This window comes from Bufo gargarizans, chromosome 2 (genome assembly GCF_014858855.1).
Source record: "Bufo gargarizans isolate SCDJY-AF-19 chromosome 2, ASM1485885v1, whole genome shotgun sequence".
In the NCBI taxonomy this organism is placed as follows: domain Eukaryota; kingdom Metazoa; phylum Chordata; class Amphibia; order Anura; family Bufonidae; genus Bufo; species Bufo gargarizans.
In genome coordinates this window covers 121,673,786-121,691,551 of record NC_058081.1, presented here as the reverse complement: position 1 = coordinate 121,691,551, position 17,766 = coordinate 121,673,786, and the positions used below count along the sequence as shown (strand labels likewise).

The window sequence follows — 17,766 nt, the reverse complement described above, 5'->3', positions numbered from 1 at the left end:
AGGAATTCAATGTTTGGCTTGGTGAATGGTGTCTGAACCAAGGGTTTGGCTTTGTGTCTCATGTTAGCTCTTGTTGGAATGGAAAAGAACTGTACAAGAAAGATGGTTTGCATCTTTCTCTCAAGGGAACGAATGTCCTCAGTGAACAGTTCAAAGTGTTTGCTTAGGAGCGTTTAAACTAGGAAAGGGGGGCAAAAGAGTGATAATCCAGCAGTCCAACTGCCCCCTGGGACAATGCCAGAAGCACATAGGTTAAGAAATTACAAGCTCAGAGTCTTCTCCAAATGCTCGCAGTTTAGGGAAAAAGATCAATGAACTTAATTCTATAATGGCATCTGAGAATATAGATTTAGTTACTGAGACATGGTTCAATGGGAGTAATGACTGGGATATAACAATACCAGGGTTCTCTCTAGGAAAGACAGGGAAGGCAAGAAGGGGGAGGGGTGGCTCTGTATGTGAAAGCATAAAATCTAATTTAATACAAGAAGTTTAACGAGACCAATTTAGAGTCAGTTTGGGTTACGTTGCAGCTTAATAATCATAAGGTAACTTGTGTAGGTGTGATATATAGACCACCTAGCCAAATCAAAGAATTAGATGATCTACTAGTTGAGGAATTCACAGTAGTACCATCATTCTAAAATATAACTTTTAATATTTATATATAAAACAGTTATGACACCCTTCTAATATGAAGAAAATAGAAAGAAAAAGAAAATCAAAATCTAGGGTCAGATTTAGCTTGCACAATGTTTGCAATCAGGTTAATAGATGTTAGTAAAAACCTCCTGGGGGCAGTGACCGTAATTCTGGCCCTAGTGTAACAGCCCTGCCTAAATACGGAATAGCCGCCCCGATAGGGGCGATCCCGTTTCTCGTACCTCCTGGTATCCCTAGTTAACCCTTGCAAGGAGTGGATGCCTGTATGATGAGGGACCCTGATGAGGACGCCTAGGCTAATCTACACAAAACAAAAACAGAAATTAAATGTATATAGATACCCAAAGTAAGTGACAAACAACACCATGTTACCAAGTGTTAAAGAGGACCTTTCACTAATATCCAAACTAAAAACTAACTATACCTGTGGGCAGAGCGGCGCCCAGGGGTCCCCCTGCACTTACTAGTATGCCTGGGCGCCGCTCCGTTCGCCCGGTATATGCTCCGGTGTCTCAGCTCCGTCTGTTGTATTGGACAGATTTTTTTGTAGGAGGCGTGTCCCTTGCTGCAGTGCTGGCCAATCGCAGCGCACAGCTCATAGTCTGGCTATGAGCTGTGCGCTGCGATTGGCCAGCACTGCAGCAAGGGACACGCCTCCTACAAAAAAATCAGTCCAATACAACAGACGGAGCTGAGACACCGGAGCATATACCGGGCGAACGGAGCGGCGCCCAGGCATACTAGTAAGTGCAGGGGGACCCCTGGGCGCCGCTCTGCCCACAGGTATAGTTAGTTTTTAGTTTGGCAACTAAAATGTAATGTTGATAAGTGAAATGTTGATAAGTGCAAACCATAAAAAATTATGGGGCCCCCCTCCGCCAGTAATTTTTTCACAACCCCTACCTTTCATGCTGCCCCCATTCCTGTGGCTAGTAAAGATCGCTCTCTCAGACCAGGCCCAGCAGGTGTTCCATCCGTTTTCTACACTGTCACTGTATATCATTTCATTGTGTAATACTGTTGAGGGGGCTCTGACAAAATCTTTTAGTCCTCCTCCTCCTGGATGGGCCCCCTTCTAGGACAGGGCCCCAAAGCAGCCGCTTTCCCAGCTTCCCCTTTAGTTACGCCCCTGGGAGAGGCATTACCAGTAGAAAGAGGGAGGTGCTCATGCCGCTCTACAGAGCACTAGTGAGACCTCATTTGGAGTATTGTGCTCAGTACTGGAGACCATATCTCCAGAAGGATATTGATACTTTGGAGAGAGTTCAGAGAAGAGCTACTAAGCTAGTACACGGATTGCAGGATAAAACTTACCAGGAAAGATTAAAGGACCTTAATATGTATAGCTTGGAAGAAAGACGAGACAGGGGGGATATGATAGAAACTTTTAAATACATAAAGGAAATCAACAAGGTAAAAGAGTAGAGAATATTTAAAAGAAGAAAAACTGCTACAAGAGGGGCAAAGGTTTAAAAGTAATATCAGGAAGTATTACTTTACTGAGAGAGTAGTGGATGCATGGAATAGCCTTCCTGCAGAAGTGGTAGCTGCAAATACAGTGATGGAGTTTAAAGGGAATCTGTCACCAAAAAAATTGCTTATTAAGCTATTCAGAGTATCTTATAGTGCTGCATAGTAGTGTTCTATTGCACTTTTTCTTTGTTTTCCCGCATTTAGTCTCATTGAGAAATCGATGTTTTATTCAGCTGCTGCCCCGTGCTTCAAGTCAGGTTTGAAGTCAAAGGGGCAGCGGCCTAGGCGTCTCCAATCCTGCTCTTCCCGCCGCCTTTATTGACACGCCGGATGTCAGTGCCGGGACCGCGCTCTCAGCCCGCATGCGCAGTAAAGGGCTGCTGTAGCGCGATCCCGGCCCGAGATCACTCTCTGTATGCGCAGTTAGAGAAGATGCTGGGCGTGGGTGTGAGTATGTAAGGCTGGCGTGCACATGCGCAGTAGCGAGACTGAAGCCAGCTGAGTGTACGAGCCGGAGCCGGGATTGCGCTACAGCAGCCCTTTACTGCGCATGTGGAGCGCGGTCCCGGCACTGAGATCCGGCGTGTCAATAAAGGCGGCAGGAGGCGGGGAGAGCAGGATTGGAGACACCTAGGCCGCTGCTCCCTTGACTTTAAATCTGACTTGAAGCACGGGGCAGCAGCTGAATAAAACATCGATTTCTCAATGAGACTAAATGCGGGAAAACAAAGAAAAAGTGCAATAGAACACTACTATGCAGCACTATAAGGTACTCTGAACAGCTTAATAAGCAATTTTTTGGTGACAGGTTCCCTTTAAGCATGCATGGGATAGGCATAAGGCCATCTTTCATATAAGATAGGGCAGAGGCTATCCATAGTATTCAGTATATTGGGCAGACTAGATGGGCCAAATGGTTCTTATCTGCCGACACATTCTATGTTTCTAACCCCATTCATTTTCAATTGTATAGTGCTGCATGAAATGAAAAAGAAAATGGCCAAAGAAAAAAATAAGTTCTCTTAACCACTTCAGCCCCGCTAGGTGAAACCCCCTTCATGACCAGAGCACTTTTTACACTTCGGCACTACACTCCTTTCACCGTTTATCGCTCGGTCATGCAACTTACCACCCAAATGAATTTTACCTCCTTTTCTTCTCACTAATGGAGCTTTCATTTGGTGGTATTTTATTGCTGCTGACATTTTTACTTTTTTTGTTATTAATCAAAATGTAACGATTTTTTTGCAAAAAAATGACATTTTTCACTTTCAGCTGTAAAATTTTGCAAAAAAAACGACATCCATATATAAATTTTTCACCAGATTTATTGTTCTACATGTCTTTGATAAAAAAAAAAATGTTTGGGCAAAAAAAAATGGTTTGGGTAAAAGTTATAGCATTTACAAACTATGGTACAAAAATGTGAATTTCCGCTTTTTGAAACAGCTCTGACTTTCTGAGCACCTGTCATGATTCCTGAGGTTCTACAATGCCCAAACAGTAGAAAACCCCCACAAATGACCCCATTTCAGAAAGTAGACACCCTAAGGTATTCGCTGATGGGCATAGTGAGTTCATAGAACTTTTTATTTTTTGTCACAAGTTAGCGGAAAATGATGATGATTTTATTTTTATTTTTTTTTCTTACAAAGTCTCATATTCCACTAACTTGCGACAAAAAATAAAAAATTCTAGGAACTCGCCATGCCCCTCACGGAATACCTTGGGGTGTCTTCTTTCCAAAATGGGGTCACTTGTGGCGTAGTTATACTGCCCTGGCAATTTAGGGGCCCAAATGTGTGAGAAGAACTTTGCAATCAAAATGTGTAAAAAATGACCGGTGAAATCCGAAAGGTGCACTTTGGAATATGTGCCCCTTTGCCCACCTTGGCAGCAAAAAAGTGTCACACATCTGGTATCGCCGTACTCAGGAGAAGTTGGGGAATGTGTTTTGGGGTGTCATTTTACATATACCCATGCTGGGTGAGAAAAATATCTTGGTCAAATGCCAACTTTGTATAAAAAAAATGGGAAAAGTTGTCTTTTGCCAAGATATTTCTCTCATCCAGCATGGGTATATGTAAAATGACACCCCAAAACACATTCCCCAACTTCTCCTGAGTACGGCGATACCAGATGTGTCACACTTTTTTGCTGCCAAGGTGGGCAAAGGGGCACATATTCCAAAGTGCACCTTTCAGATTTTGCAGGCCATTTTTTACACATTTTGATTGCAAGGTACTTCTCACACATTTGGGCCCCTAAATTGCCAGGGCAGTATAACTACGCCACAAGTGACCCCATTTTGGAAAGAAGACACCCCAAGGTATTCCGTGAGGGGCATGGCGAGTTCCTAGAATTTTTTATTTTTTGTCGCAAGTTAGTGGAATATGAGACTTTGTAAGGAAAAAAGAAAAAAAAAGAAAAATCATCATTTTCCGCTAACTTGTGACAAAAAATAAAAAATTCTAGGAACTCGCAGTGCCCCTCACGGAATACCTTGGGGTGTCTTCTTTCCAGAATGGGGTCACTTGTGGCGTAGTTATACTGCCCTGGCAATTTAGGGGCCCAAATGTGTAAGAAGTACCTTGCAATCAAAATGTGTAAAAAATGGCCTGCGAAATCCGAAAGGTGCACTTTGGAATATGTGCCCCTTTGCCCACCTTGGCTGCAAAAAAGTGTCACACATGTGGTATCGCCGTACTCAGGAGAAGTTGGGTAATGTGTTTTGGGGGGTCATTTTACATATACCCATGCTGGGTGAGAGAAATATCTTGGCAAAAGACAACTTTTCCCATTTTTTTATACAAAGTTGGCATTTGACCAAGATATTTTTCTCACCCAGCATGGGTATATGTAAAATGACACCCCAAAGCACATTCCCCAACTTCTCCTGAGTACGGCGATACCACATGTGTGACACTTTTTTGCAGCCTAGATGCGCAAAGGGGCCCAAATTCCTTTTAGGAGGGCATTTTTAGACATTTGGATCCCAGACTTCTTCTCACACTTTCGGGCCCCTAAAAAGCCAGGGCAGTATAACTACGCCACAAGTGACCCCACTTTGGAAAGAAGACACCCCAAGGTATTCAATGAGGGGCATGGCGAGTTCCTAGAATTTTATTTTTTTTGCATAAGTTAGCGGATATTGATTTTTTTTTTGTTTTTTTCTCACAAAGTCTCACTTTCCGCTAACTTAGGACAAAAATTTAAATCTTTCATGGACTCAATATGCCCCTCACGGAATACCTTGGGGTGTCTTCTTTCCGAAATGGGGTCACATGTGGGGTATTTATACTGCCCTGGCTTTTTAGGGGCCCTAAAGCGTGAGAAGAAGTCTGGAATATAAATGTCTAAAAATGTTTACGCATTTGGATTCCGTGAGGGGTATGGTGCGTCCATGTGAGATTTTATTTTTTGACACAAGTTAGTAGAATATGAGACTTAGTAAGAAAAAACAAAAACAAACAAAAAATTTCCGCTAACTTGTGCCAAAAAAAATGTCTGAATGGAGCCTTACCAGGGGGGGGGGGGGGGGGGGGGGGTGATCAATGACAGGGGGGTGATCAATGACAGGGGGGTGATCACCCATATAGACTCCCTGATCACCCCCCTGTCATTGATCACCCCCCCTGTAAGGCTCCATTCAGACATCCGCATGATTTTTTACGGATCAATGGATACATGGATCGGATCCACAGAACGCATGCGGACGTCTGAATGGAGCCTTACAGGGGGGTTATCAATGACAGGGGGTGATCAGGGTGATCACCCCCCCTGTCACTGATCACCCCCCCTGTAAGGCTCCATTCAGACATCCGCATGATTTTTTACGGATCCATGGATACATGGATCGGATCCACAGAACGCATGCGGACGTCTGAATGGAGCCTTACAGGGGGGTTATCAATGTCAGGGGGTGATCAGGGTAATCAGGGTGATCACCCCCCTGTCACTGATCACCCCCCCTGTAAGGCTCCATTCAGACATCCGCATGATTTTTTACGGATCCATGGATACATGGATCGGATCCACAGAACGCATGCGGACGTCTGAATGGAGCCTTACAGGGGGGTTATCAATGACAGGGGGTGATCAGGGTAATCAGGGTGATCACCCCCCTGTCACTGATCACCCCCCCTGTAAGGCTCCATTCAGACATCCGCATGATTTTTTACGGATCCATGGATACATGGATCGGATCCACAGAACGCATGCGGACGTCTGAATGGAGCCTTACAGGGGGGTTATCAATGACAGGGGGTGATCAGGGTGATCACCCCCCTGTCACTGATCACCCCCCCTGTAAGGCTCCATTCAGACATCCGCATGATTTTTTACGGATCCATGGATACATGGATCGGATCCACAAAACGCATGCGGACGTCTGAATGGAGCCTTACAGGGGGGTTATCAATGACAGGGGGGTGATCAGGGAGTGTATATGGGTGATCACCCGCCTGTCATTGATCACCCCCTGTAAGGCTCCATTCAGACGTCCGCATGTGTTTTGCGGATCCGATCCATGTATCCATGGATCCGTAAAAATCATGCGGACGTCTGAATGGAGCCTTACAGGGGAGTGATCAATGACAGGGGGGTGATCAATGACAGGGGGTGATCAGGGAGTGTATATGGGTGATCACCCGCCTGTCATTGATCACCCCCCTGTAAGGCTCCATTCAGACGTCCGTATGCTTTTTGCGGATCCGATCCATGTATCCGTGGATCCGTAAAAATCATACGGACGTCTGAACGGAGCCTGACAGGGGGGTGATCAATGACAGGGCGGTGATCAATGACAGGGGGGTGATCAGGGAGTTTATATGGGGTGATCATGGGTGATCAGGGGTTTATAAGGGGTTAATAAGTGACGGGGGGGGGGGGGGTGTAGTGTGGTGTTTGGTGCTACTGTACTGACCTACCTGAGTCCTCTGGTGGTCGATCCTAACAAAAGGGACCACCAGAGGACCAGGTAGGAGGTATATTAGACGCTGTTATGAAAACAGCGTCTAATATACCTGTTAGGGGTTAAAAAATTCGGATCTCCAGCCTGCCAGCGAGCGATCGCCGCTGGCAGGCTGGAGATCCACTCGCTTACCTTCCGTTCTTGTGAGCGCGCGCGCGTTCACAGGAAATCTCGGCTCTCGCGGGAGGACGCGTATATGCGTCCACCCAGAAGAGCAGGACCGCCGGCAGGACGCAATCCTGCGTACGGCGGTCCTGAGGTGGTTAAACAGGGCTCCAGATGGCGACCAAAATGGTCGCCAATGCGACTTAGAATTTACAAATGGCGACAAGACTTTTTAGTACAGCGGCGGGGCACAGGAGATAATAGTTCTCTGCCCCGCCGCCGATGTTCTTCTCAGCAGTGCAGAGGAGAAGGAGTCTCTCCCTCCCCCTGTGCTGCTGCCGCCAATAAGAAGCGAGACGGGGGGAGGGGGGGCGCACTGCGCCACCAATGAAGATAACTGACCTGTTAATACAAATACAGGAGGCGGGTGCCTGAATCAAATAGCCGACACCCGACCTCTATGACAGGGAGCTGCGATCCGCTGCTGCATCTGAGCGGTTAACTGCAGCGGATCGCAGCTCCCTGTCATAGAGGTCGGGTGTCGGCTATTTGATTCTGGCACCCGCCTCCTGTATTTGTATTAACAGGTCAGTTATCTTCATTGGTGGATCAGTGTGGCCCCCCAACACCCCAGTATAATAAACATTGGTGGCGCAGTGGGCTGTGCCAATGAGGGTTAAAAAAAATATTATATTAACTCACCTCCTCCAATTGATCGCGTCTCCTGTTCTTTCTTCAGGACCTGTGGTGACATCACTGAGCTCCAGCACACGGTCCATTACCATGTGATGTATCTATCATGTGATGAGCACAGTGATGTCACCACAGGTCCTGAAGAAAGAACAGGAGACCGGCTGCTACGCGATCAATTGGAGGAGGTGAGTTCATTTTTTTATTTTTTAACCCTCATTGGCACTGCCCACTGCGTCACCAATGTTTATTATAATGGGGTGTTGGGGGGGCGGCGCACTGCACCTCCAATGTTTAGTATAATGAGGTGTTGGTGGGGGGGGGGGGGCGCACTGCACCGCCAATGTTTTTTATAATGAGGTGTTGGTGGGGGGGCGCACTGCACCGCCAATGTTTATTATAATGGGGTGTTGGGGGGGCCACACTGCGCCACCAATGTTTATTATACTGGGGTGTTGGGGGGCCACACTGCGCCACCAATGTTTATTATACTGGGGTGTTGGGGGGCCACACTGCGCCACCAATGTTTATTATACTGGGGTGTTGGGGGGGCCACACTGCGCCACCAATGTTTATTATACTGGGGTGTTGGGGGGGCCACACTGCGCCACCAATCTTTATTATACTGGGGTGTTGGGGGGGCCACACTGCGCCACCAATGTTTATTATACTGGGGTGTTGGGGGGGCCACACTGCGCCACCAATGTTTATTATACTGGGGTGTTGGGGGGGCCACACTGCGCCACCAATCTTTATTATACTGGGGTGTTGGGGGGGCCACACTGCGCCACCAATCTTTATTATACTGGGGTGTTGGGGGCGCACTGCGCCACCAATCTTTATTATACTGGGGTGTTGGGGGGGCCACACTGCGCCACCAATCTTTATTATACTGGGGTGTTGGGGGCGCACTGCGCCACCAATGTTTATTATATTGGGGGGGGGGGGACTGCACCACCAATGTTTATTATACTGGGGTGTTGGGGGGGGGGGCGCACTGTGCCAGTAATGTTTATTATATTGGGGTGTATATAATGTTTATTATATTGACCTTCTACTAAGCATTCTGTATTAAAGAATGCTATTATTTTCCCTTAGAACCATGTTATAAGGGGAAAATAATACAGTGAATAGACTGTCACCTAGAAACCATGCATAAAAATCGCACCGCACCTGCACTTGCTTGCGGATGCTTGCGATTTTCACGCAGCCCCTTAACTTCTATAGGGCCTGTGTTGCGTGAAAAACGCAGAATACAGAGCTTGCTGCGATTTTCACGCAACGCAGAAGTGATGCGTGAAAATCACCGCTCATGTGCACAGCCCCATAGAAGTGAATGGGTCAGGATTCAGTGCGGGTGCAATGGGTTCACCTCACGCATTGCACCCGCGCAGAAATATCGCCTATGTAAAAGGGGCCTAAGGGTGAATAGGACAAGTGTTCCAGCCCCTAAGGGGGCTAATAGTAAGTAAAAAAACCAAAAAAAACACTAAGGCTACTTTCACACTTGCGGCAGTGTGATCCGACAAGCAGTTCCGCCGATCTGGATGTGACTGAAAGCATTTGTGAGACGCATCCGGATGCAGATCCGTCTCACAAATGCATTGCAAGAACGGATCCGTCTCTCCTGCTTGTCATGCGGACAGACGGATCTGTCTTGTATCTTTTTACACATTTTTACCGGTCTGCACATGGATCCTACATTCCGGCATTCAGGCAAATCTTACGTTTTTTTCGCCGGAGATAAAGCCGTAGCATGCTGCAGTTTTATCTTTTGCCTGATCAGTCAAAATGACTGAACTGAAGACGTCCTGATGCATCCTGAACGGATTAGGGTACTTTCACACTTGCGTTGTTTGATTCCGGCAGGCAGTTCCATTGACTGAACTGACTGCCTGATCAGGCAAACTGTATTCAAACGGATGATTTTTTTTTCATTTTTAAAGGTCTGCGCATGCGCAGACCGGAAGGACGGATCCGGTATTTTGAATGCCGGCACTAATACATTCCTATGGAAAAAAATGCCGGATCCGGCATTCAGGCGGGTCTTCAGTTTTTTTCGCCGGAGATAAAACTGTAGCATGCTACGGTTTTCTCTTTTGCCTGATCAGTCAAAACGACTGAACTGAAGACATCCTGATGCATCCTGAATGGATTACTCTCCATTCAGAATGCATGGGGATATGCCTGATCAGTTATTTTCCGGTATAGAGCTCCTGTGACGGAACTCTATGCCGGAAATGAAAAACGCTATTGTGAAAGTACCCTAAAATATGAAGTTTAAATCCCCCCCTTTCCCAATTTTTACATATAGAATATATAAACAATAAATAAATAAACATATTACATAGCGCTGTGTCCGAAAAGTCCAAACTATTAAATTATTATAAAAATATCTCCTATGCGGTGAGCATTCACCATTTTTTAGTCACTTTGTCACCCCAGAAAATAGGATAGGACTGTTCTATTATGGGCCGAACGTTTCATAAAATGCAAAATGCCCGCAGCTTTTTTTGGTGTTTTTTATTTTATTTTTTTGCACGGTATTGAGTATCACAATACTTTTTTTATGGTGACGAAAGCGAATCAAAATTTTGGTATCGAAACAACCCTACGCCAATCTGATCGGTGTAGCGTTGTCACGATACCAAAATTTTGATTCGGTTTTGATTTGGCGACTAAAAATTGAATTTGGCTCCTAAATTTTTCAGTTCAGGAGCCAATGGCTACTAGGTATTATTTTTTTTTTGTCTGGAGCACTGTTAAATATTGGGGTTCATTTAGTTACCGTACATTGCTATGTGCTTTTTTGATGTCTGTGTGACAATATTTTGTCACTAGGGTTTTTTTTTTTTTTGGCTTTCCTCAGCCACTGGTGAGTGGCGGGGGCCAGCTAATTGGCTCCATCAAATTCACAAACATTTACGCCATTTCCAGGCGTAAAAGTTGTCAAAAAACTACTCCACTCCCTGAATTTTGCAGCAGGAGCACACTGCTGAAGGATGCCCGCAGAACAGAGGCTGTCAAAGACCAGTGTAAAAAGCCAGTCTATGATAAATGACTATTGGGTTTAAATAAAAATACAATTTTTATGGAAGTATCCCTTTAAACTAAGTGGATCATACAGCAAAAATCTGTATGACTGGTAGTTGTCACCCTCATCCCCCGATAACCGCGTCAGTCAAGAATATCTAAGATGGCCGGGTTATTTCTGTGCTCCTTTCCTACGTGGTCTAGCAGCCTTCCTTTTTTCCACTGGCTTTTATTTGAACAGACACTATAAAGAAAATTAATGAAATTAAAATGGATCCCTGCAAATCTTCTCTTAAAGGGGTTATCCAATATCATAAACAGCCCCCCCTTTTTGCTGGGCCCCTCACAGGGATTATACTTACCCGCTCTCTGTGCCGCTCCGGTCCCCACACCGTGATGCTAGGGAGGCTCGTCCCCATCTGTCATTTTGTTGGAGAAGATTTAGGGCTCATTCAGATGGCTGGATGTGTTTTGCGGTCCCCAAATTGTGGATCCGCAAAACACAGATACCGGCCCGTGTGCTGTGTGTTCTGCAATTTGTGGACCGCACATGGCCGTCACTCTCCTAGAAAATGCTGCTCTGCAGCTTTCTCTCTGCTTTCCCTGTGCCAGTGATGACACGTTCATCGTTCGCGTGGCCTAGGAGCAGCTCAGTCCCATTGAAGAGAATGGGGCTGGGCGCGATACCAAGCACAGTCACAATATATCTGTGTGTTTAGTAAGCTGCGAGAAGGCCACTCCACTTACAGGAGTGCTGGTGCCTTCTCACACAGCTGATTGGAGGGGTCCGGACCCCCATCAATCAGATGCTGATGACATATCTAGAGGATATCCGGTATCAGTGGTGCATTTTCAGCTGCACAAATGTTGCCCAGCATGGACCCAGCCAGACACTTCGGAGAGTGTCTGTCCAGCAGTTATATCCCCTCCGCAGAGTGACAGATGATGCTGGGAGACGGACTGAATAGCTACTACAGTCGTGTAATATGTCCTTGTTTTTCATCCAGATTACACTGGTTGTTTAGGTTTTTTGACTTTTTGTCAATTCCAGGGAGCTTGTTACTACAGCACTGATCCCATTGAAGTGATGAACTCAGGCCACTACACAGATGACGGAGCTGTGGTGCTGACTTCTGGCCCGAAACTACACCTGAACAGCTGGTTGGGGGCAGTTTGGGGTGTCGGACCCCTGCCAATCAGCTAGTGATGGTCTATTCTAAGGCTAGACGATCAGGGAGTAAAAGCTGAACAACCCCATTAATGTTGCCAGGTTTAATACGGTGGTACCTTAGACAAAATATCTGAATGACCTGTTTCTCATGTCACACGCACCACTGTAAATTCCACTCAATGGCCCATGTATGAAGTATATACACAAATGTACTGTTTGATATAAAGATTTTTTTATTTTTATATAATACATTATGATTTCAACAATGTTAAAAATGAGCTCATATTATAGAATCCAGGGGTCAAACTTCACCTCTTGTGCTGCTACAACTCCCAGCGTGTACACGTATGTGATTCTTCTGGGACCTCCCTTGGTGAATAGAGAATGCTGGGGATTTCAGCTAGAGGAAGCTGAACCCCCAGAATACAGAATAGTTATTATGGAACAGCCTTTTAAGGGATTGCCATTGTATAAAACTGCACGAAGTGGAATAAGATAATAATCACAGTACCTCCATTGCTCCTCTTCCACTGCCCCCTGCCTGTCTGTATCCTGGCCTTAAGCAGTGATGTGCTGAAATGGACTCCTGCAGCCCATCATGGGCTGTAGTGGGGTCACCTCTGTGGCCAGTGATTGGCTGCAGCGTCACATGTCTACATGACCTGGGGATCAGTACGGTATGTCGTTTTGGTTTTGTGTCTGGGCATATAATTTTACCTCACAAAGGGCAAGTCCACATATATTGCCGACATACTGTTTTTACTGTGTTTCATGTTGGGTTGATCAAGTGGAAGGTTTGTCAAGGGGAGAAATGGCTTTACCTTGAGCAGTGGCGAATTAGCAAAAGGTTTAGTAGATGTTTTTTTAGTAGAAGGATTTGGCAGTGGATTAAACGTGAGTAACAAAGGATAGATCTGAGTCACGTAGACTTCTAAGACAACGGGCCTGACTTCTGGGATGGATGGTGGTGTCACAGACAGATGGAGACATCAGACTTACAGGAGTGTTTTGTTTTTTTGTAAGTTATCCTCTAGCCACAGAATAACTATTAGGTGGGGGGTCCTACCGCTGGGACACCCATTGATCATGAGAATCGGGACCTTGTACCCCTCTGAGACTTCCCCCTTTAAAATAAATGGAGTGTCAGGTTCGGTGCGCACACTGCGACTCCATTCATGTCTACGGGAGGTCCGGAGGTAGCTGAGTACAGCGCTCGGCTATTTTGGGAACTCTCATAGAGCTGAATGGAGCAGGCGTTCACAGGAGAGTGGGAAAAATGTCCCAGGAGGATGTGCTGTATATAGTAGGAGAGATGGTATAAAGCTGGTACTCGAAACCAAACCAGCTGATGGTCTGCCAAACTGGGATTGTGTAGAAAGGTCAGAAGGGGGCCGAACACTGAAAGCAAGGTGAAAGAAACAGGAGGAAAACTAGGATAGTACAGTATACCTCAAGCCAAAGGGACCCTGTCACATTGTACATGCAGTGCTCTTTGTAGGATCGTTATAAAACAGGAGGAGCTGAGCAGATATATCATTTTGTGGGGAAAAATTCAGATGCATTTTATCCATTTACATCTTAGCTCACTCTTTGTTTAGGAGTCCACTGGGTGGTCCTACTCACTGTATAGGACTGCTAAGGGTTTAAATACATCAATCGAGACGGCATGATGCCCAGCTGTAGAGAATGAAATGTGACCTGTGACTGTAGACTGTGAGAGCAAGGACATCAGGAAGCATCACCAATAGATGTGTAATGAAGGTGATGAGACAACTGCCCTCCACCTCCCCCATACAGATACATGCTCATCTGTATGTGTGTCTATGGGGAAGAGGCAGCCTCTGCCAGACACCTCCAGTGGTGGCTTATCTCCAGGGAGAACAAAAGGATCAGTTGTTAAAATTGAAAGCTCCAGATCCTCCTCTCCCCCAACATTGTTTGTCAGGAGCCCCCATACACATTAGATTGTCTGTCTGTTTCTCAGTGGAGGCCGAACCTCCCCAATGACCATTTATTGAATTTACAGACTTTTTATCTGTGATCATGATAGCAAAATGGCCGCCTTCAAACTGTGTGCCCCAGGTAGCCTACTTTACAGCCCAGATGTGTGCCATAGATGTCTATTATGCATGTGGATCTCCAGAGCAGACACTGCATATCCAAGCCACAGATCCCTTGATAAAGGTCGACACCGACCGAAACGTTGGGGTTGTACTGCTTAACTTAAAAATATTGCTCACATAATTGCTCTGGATGGAACATTAAATTGATGTGAAAACTACTATGAATTAAAAATTACTAACTGATAAAACGTATTTGGTGTGGCGTGGATTTCTCAAGTGTATTATGCATGTGGGACACCCCAGCGACAGATTCGGCCTCTGTTAACTCTTAAATGTGTGTAGCCTCTGTTAGGTGTATGTGGTCCTATGGCTCATAAGATCTGCCAACTTCTGTGCCTATGTAGACGTTGGCACCATGAGAGTACCTTTAGATCCATCACCATATTGAGGAATCACCACATGTAAACGCACGTCCTCCCATTTTATTTTATTTTTACCGGTGGTGAAGTGACACAAGTGAGAAATAGAGTTGTACACATTGTCGGTGTGTAAAGACACCGTAAAGCAGTGCCAACAGTCCTGAATTTGCAGGGACTATCCCCAACTATCAGTCAGGCTGGGTGTAAGCCCCACCATAAGAGGGTAGGGTTGGGACTGTGAACATTCTGGGGCGAGACTCGCACACCCTGAATTTACCAACTACACTGTTGGCATAAACACAACTTGCCGACCATTTCTCTGTAATTACAGATTATTATAATCCTCTCAGGCGGAGTAAAACGACATGGCTGTGGGTATTTCTACAGTGATGTTACTATTTAGTGTTGGAGACATGTTGTAGGATTCTCCATTTTGAGAAAGTGCAGCAGCTGCTGGGACAGATTAGGCTTGTGGATTATGTTCCAAAATGGCGTAACGGTATCAGATGTCCAAGTCTTCCTAACACCTCGTGTGTGTGTCTACTGCCACCTGCTGGTAGAGACTTGATAGGCTTAGTGTATGAAGTGGATGCAGCACCTGGATGGTTTTCTGTTACCTACATGATAGATGCAGTTGCTGCAGTGAGACGACCCCTTTAATGGCTTACAAGAATGAATAAACCACATAGACTTAGGGGTTTCATAGTTGGTTAAGGATGTGGAGCTGGTCATATCCAGTACTAATAGTATTGTATTTGGCGTCTAGTTTCATGTGTACATTTTATCTGTCCTATCTAGCCATTCAGCATCAGAAGAGTCCAATCACTCTGCGTCCGAGTTCGGCAGCCAATCAGAAAGTGAACAGGCCAGCGAGTCCAACAGCAACTTGGAGTCATCAGAGAGCCAGTCTGAATCAGAATGTGAATCAAATGGTTCTAAATCACAGGAGCAAACCTCTGACACGAAAGAGAAGTCTCTTCCCAAAAAGGAGAGGCTGGCGGATGTGAAAAAGGTAAGATCCGTGGGTGAGAAATAAGTGTCGCATGTAGGAATTTTTGCTGCTGCCAGTGTAAGGGAGGGTTCCTGCTGTGTTTGCAGTGTATGTGTTGAGAGGAATTCAGGATCCCTCCCAATAGATGTCACATTATACAGGAAGGAGACGTTCTGTACTGTAATATGTGGAAGCACGCAGTAATTTCTAGGAACTGTTACCTCATCCTCTGTCTGGAAACCCACGAGAAAAGGACCTGTTATTAAAAGGTTTTCTGAGACTTTTATACTGAAGACCTATCTCAGCAAGGGAACTATTATTGACACATGATCAGGGATAGCCAATATTGTGGCCTAAATAAGTCACAGATTATGGAGCATGCCAAATATGTGCCTTAATTTGTGGCTTTTTAAACTTCTCACCACTTTTCTGGTGGCGATAAAAGAGGTGGGCCTCTGGTTTTACTATAACAGGAGCCTGCACCAAAGATGGGCCTAATTTATTAGGAGGCGTCTTCCTCTTAATAAATAAGGCACATCTCTGTATGGGAACACCAGTCTTGATTAATGTCCCTCTGTTTTTTTAAAGGAGGCTCATACTTGTGGTCCTGGTATTAAATGAAAGCTGAATTATCACCTTTAGACCCACCTCATCCTAGTCTTGTATCTTCGCAGAGTATTCAGCAGGTCCTCTCTAGAGTTTCCTTTTATTTTTTAGATGTGGGAAGAATACCCTGATGTGTATGGTGTAAGGAGGTCAAACAGAAGCAGGCAAGAACCGTCAAGATTCAACATGAAAGCAGAGGTAAGGGCCAACATCTCTTTTTTTTTAAGTAGGGAGATTAGGGTACAACAAATAGTAACAAATACAGGGTAGTTGGCCTTGCACCATAGGCAGTGCTCCAGACTAAAAAAAAATACCTAGTAGCCATTGGCTCCTGAACTGAAAAATTTAGGAGCCAAATTAAATTTTTAGTCGCCAAATTGAAACCGAATCAAAATTTTGGTATCATGACAACGCTACACCGATCAGATGGGCGTAAGGTTGTTTCGATACCAACATTTTGATTTGCAATCGTCACCATAAAAAAGTAAAGAAAGCTGCGTGCATTTAGCATTTTATGAAACGTTCGGCCCATAATAGAACAGTCCTATCCTATTTTTGGGGGGTGACAAGGTGACTAAAAAATGGCAAATGCTCACCGCATAGGAGATATTTTTAAATAATTTAATAGTTTGGACTTTTTGGACGCAGCGCTATGTAATATGTTTATTTATTGTTTATATATTTTATATGTAAAATTGGGAAAGGGGGGATTTAAACTAGCGTTTTTCATTTCCAGCTTGAAGTTCCGTCCTAGGGGCTCTATACCAGAAAAGAACTGATCGGGCATATCCCCATGCATTCTGAATGGAAAGTAATCCGTTCAGGATGCATCAGGATGTCTTCAGTTCCGTCATTTTGACTGAGCAGGCAAAAGATAAAACCGCAGCATGCTACGGTTTTATCTCAGGTGAAAAAAAAAAAACCTGAAGACTTGCCTGAATGCCGGATCTGGCATTTTTCCCCATAGGAATGTATTAGTGCCAGATCCGGCATTTATAATACCGGAATGCAGGATCCGTCCTTCCGGTCTGCGTATGCGCAGACCGGTAAAAATGTGTGAAAAGATACAAGACAGATCCATCTGTCCGCAAGACAAGCGGAGAGATGGATTCGTTCTTGCAATGCATTTGTGAGATGGATCTGCATCTGGATGCGTCTCACAAATGCTTTCAGTCACATCCAGATCGGCGGATCCGGCAGGCAGTTCCGACGACGGAACTGCTTGCCGGATCACACTGCCGCAAGTGTGAAAGTAGCCTTAGTGTTTGTGTATTTTTATATATTTTTTTTACTATTAGCCCCCTTAGGGGCTGGAACCCTTGTCCTATTCACCCTTAGGCTCCTTTCACATGGGCGAGATTTCTGCGCGGGGGCAATGCGTGAGGTGAACCCATTGCACCCGCACTGAATCCGGACCCATTCACTTCTATGGTGCTGTGCACATGAGCGGTGATTTTCCCGCATCACTTGTGCGTTGCGTGAAAATCGCAGCATGCTCTATATTGTGCGTTTTTCATGCAACGCAGGCCCCATAGAAGTTAATGGGGCTGCGTGAAAATCGCAAGCAAGTGCGGATGCGG

The 17,766-nt window shown here is 45.4% G+C and overlaps 1 protein-coding gene across 7 annotated transcripts in view; it reads left to right on the top strand.

Moving 5' to 3' along the window:
* The window catches only part of CHD2 (chromodomain helicase DNA binding protein 2), a 134,956-nt gene that overhangs the window by 36,181 nt on the left and 81,009 nt on the right, over positions 1-17,766 (top strand). For all 7 annotated transcript variants that reach the window (XM_044279447.1, XM_044279444.1, XM_044279446.1 and 4 more), the window contains 2 exons: positions 15,388-15,601; positions 16,298-16,384. In XM_044279447.1, the coding sequence (XP_044135382.1) occupies positions 15,388-15,601; positions 16,298-16,384 (301 nt within the window). The remainder of the gene's footprint in view (positions 1-15,387; positions 15,602-16,297; positions 16,385-17,766) is intronic.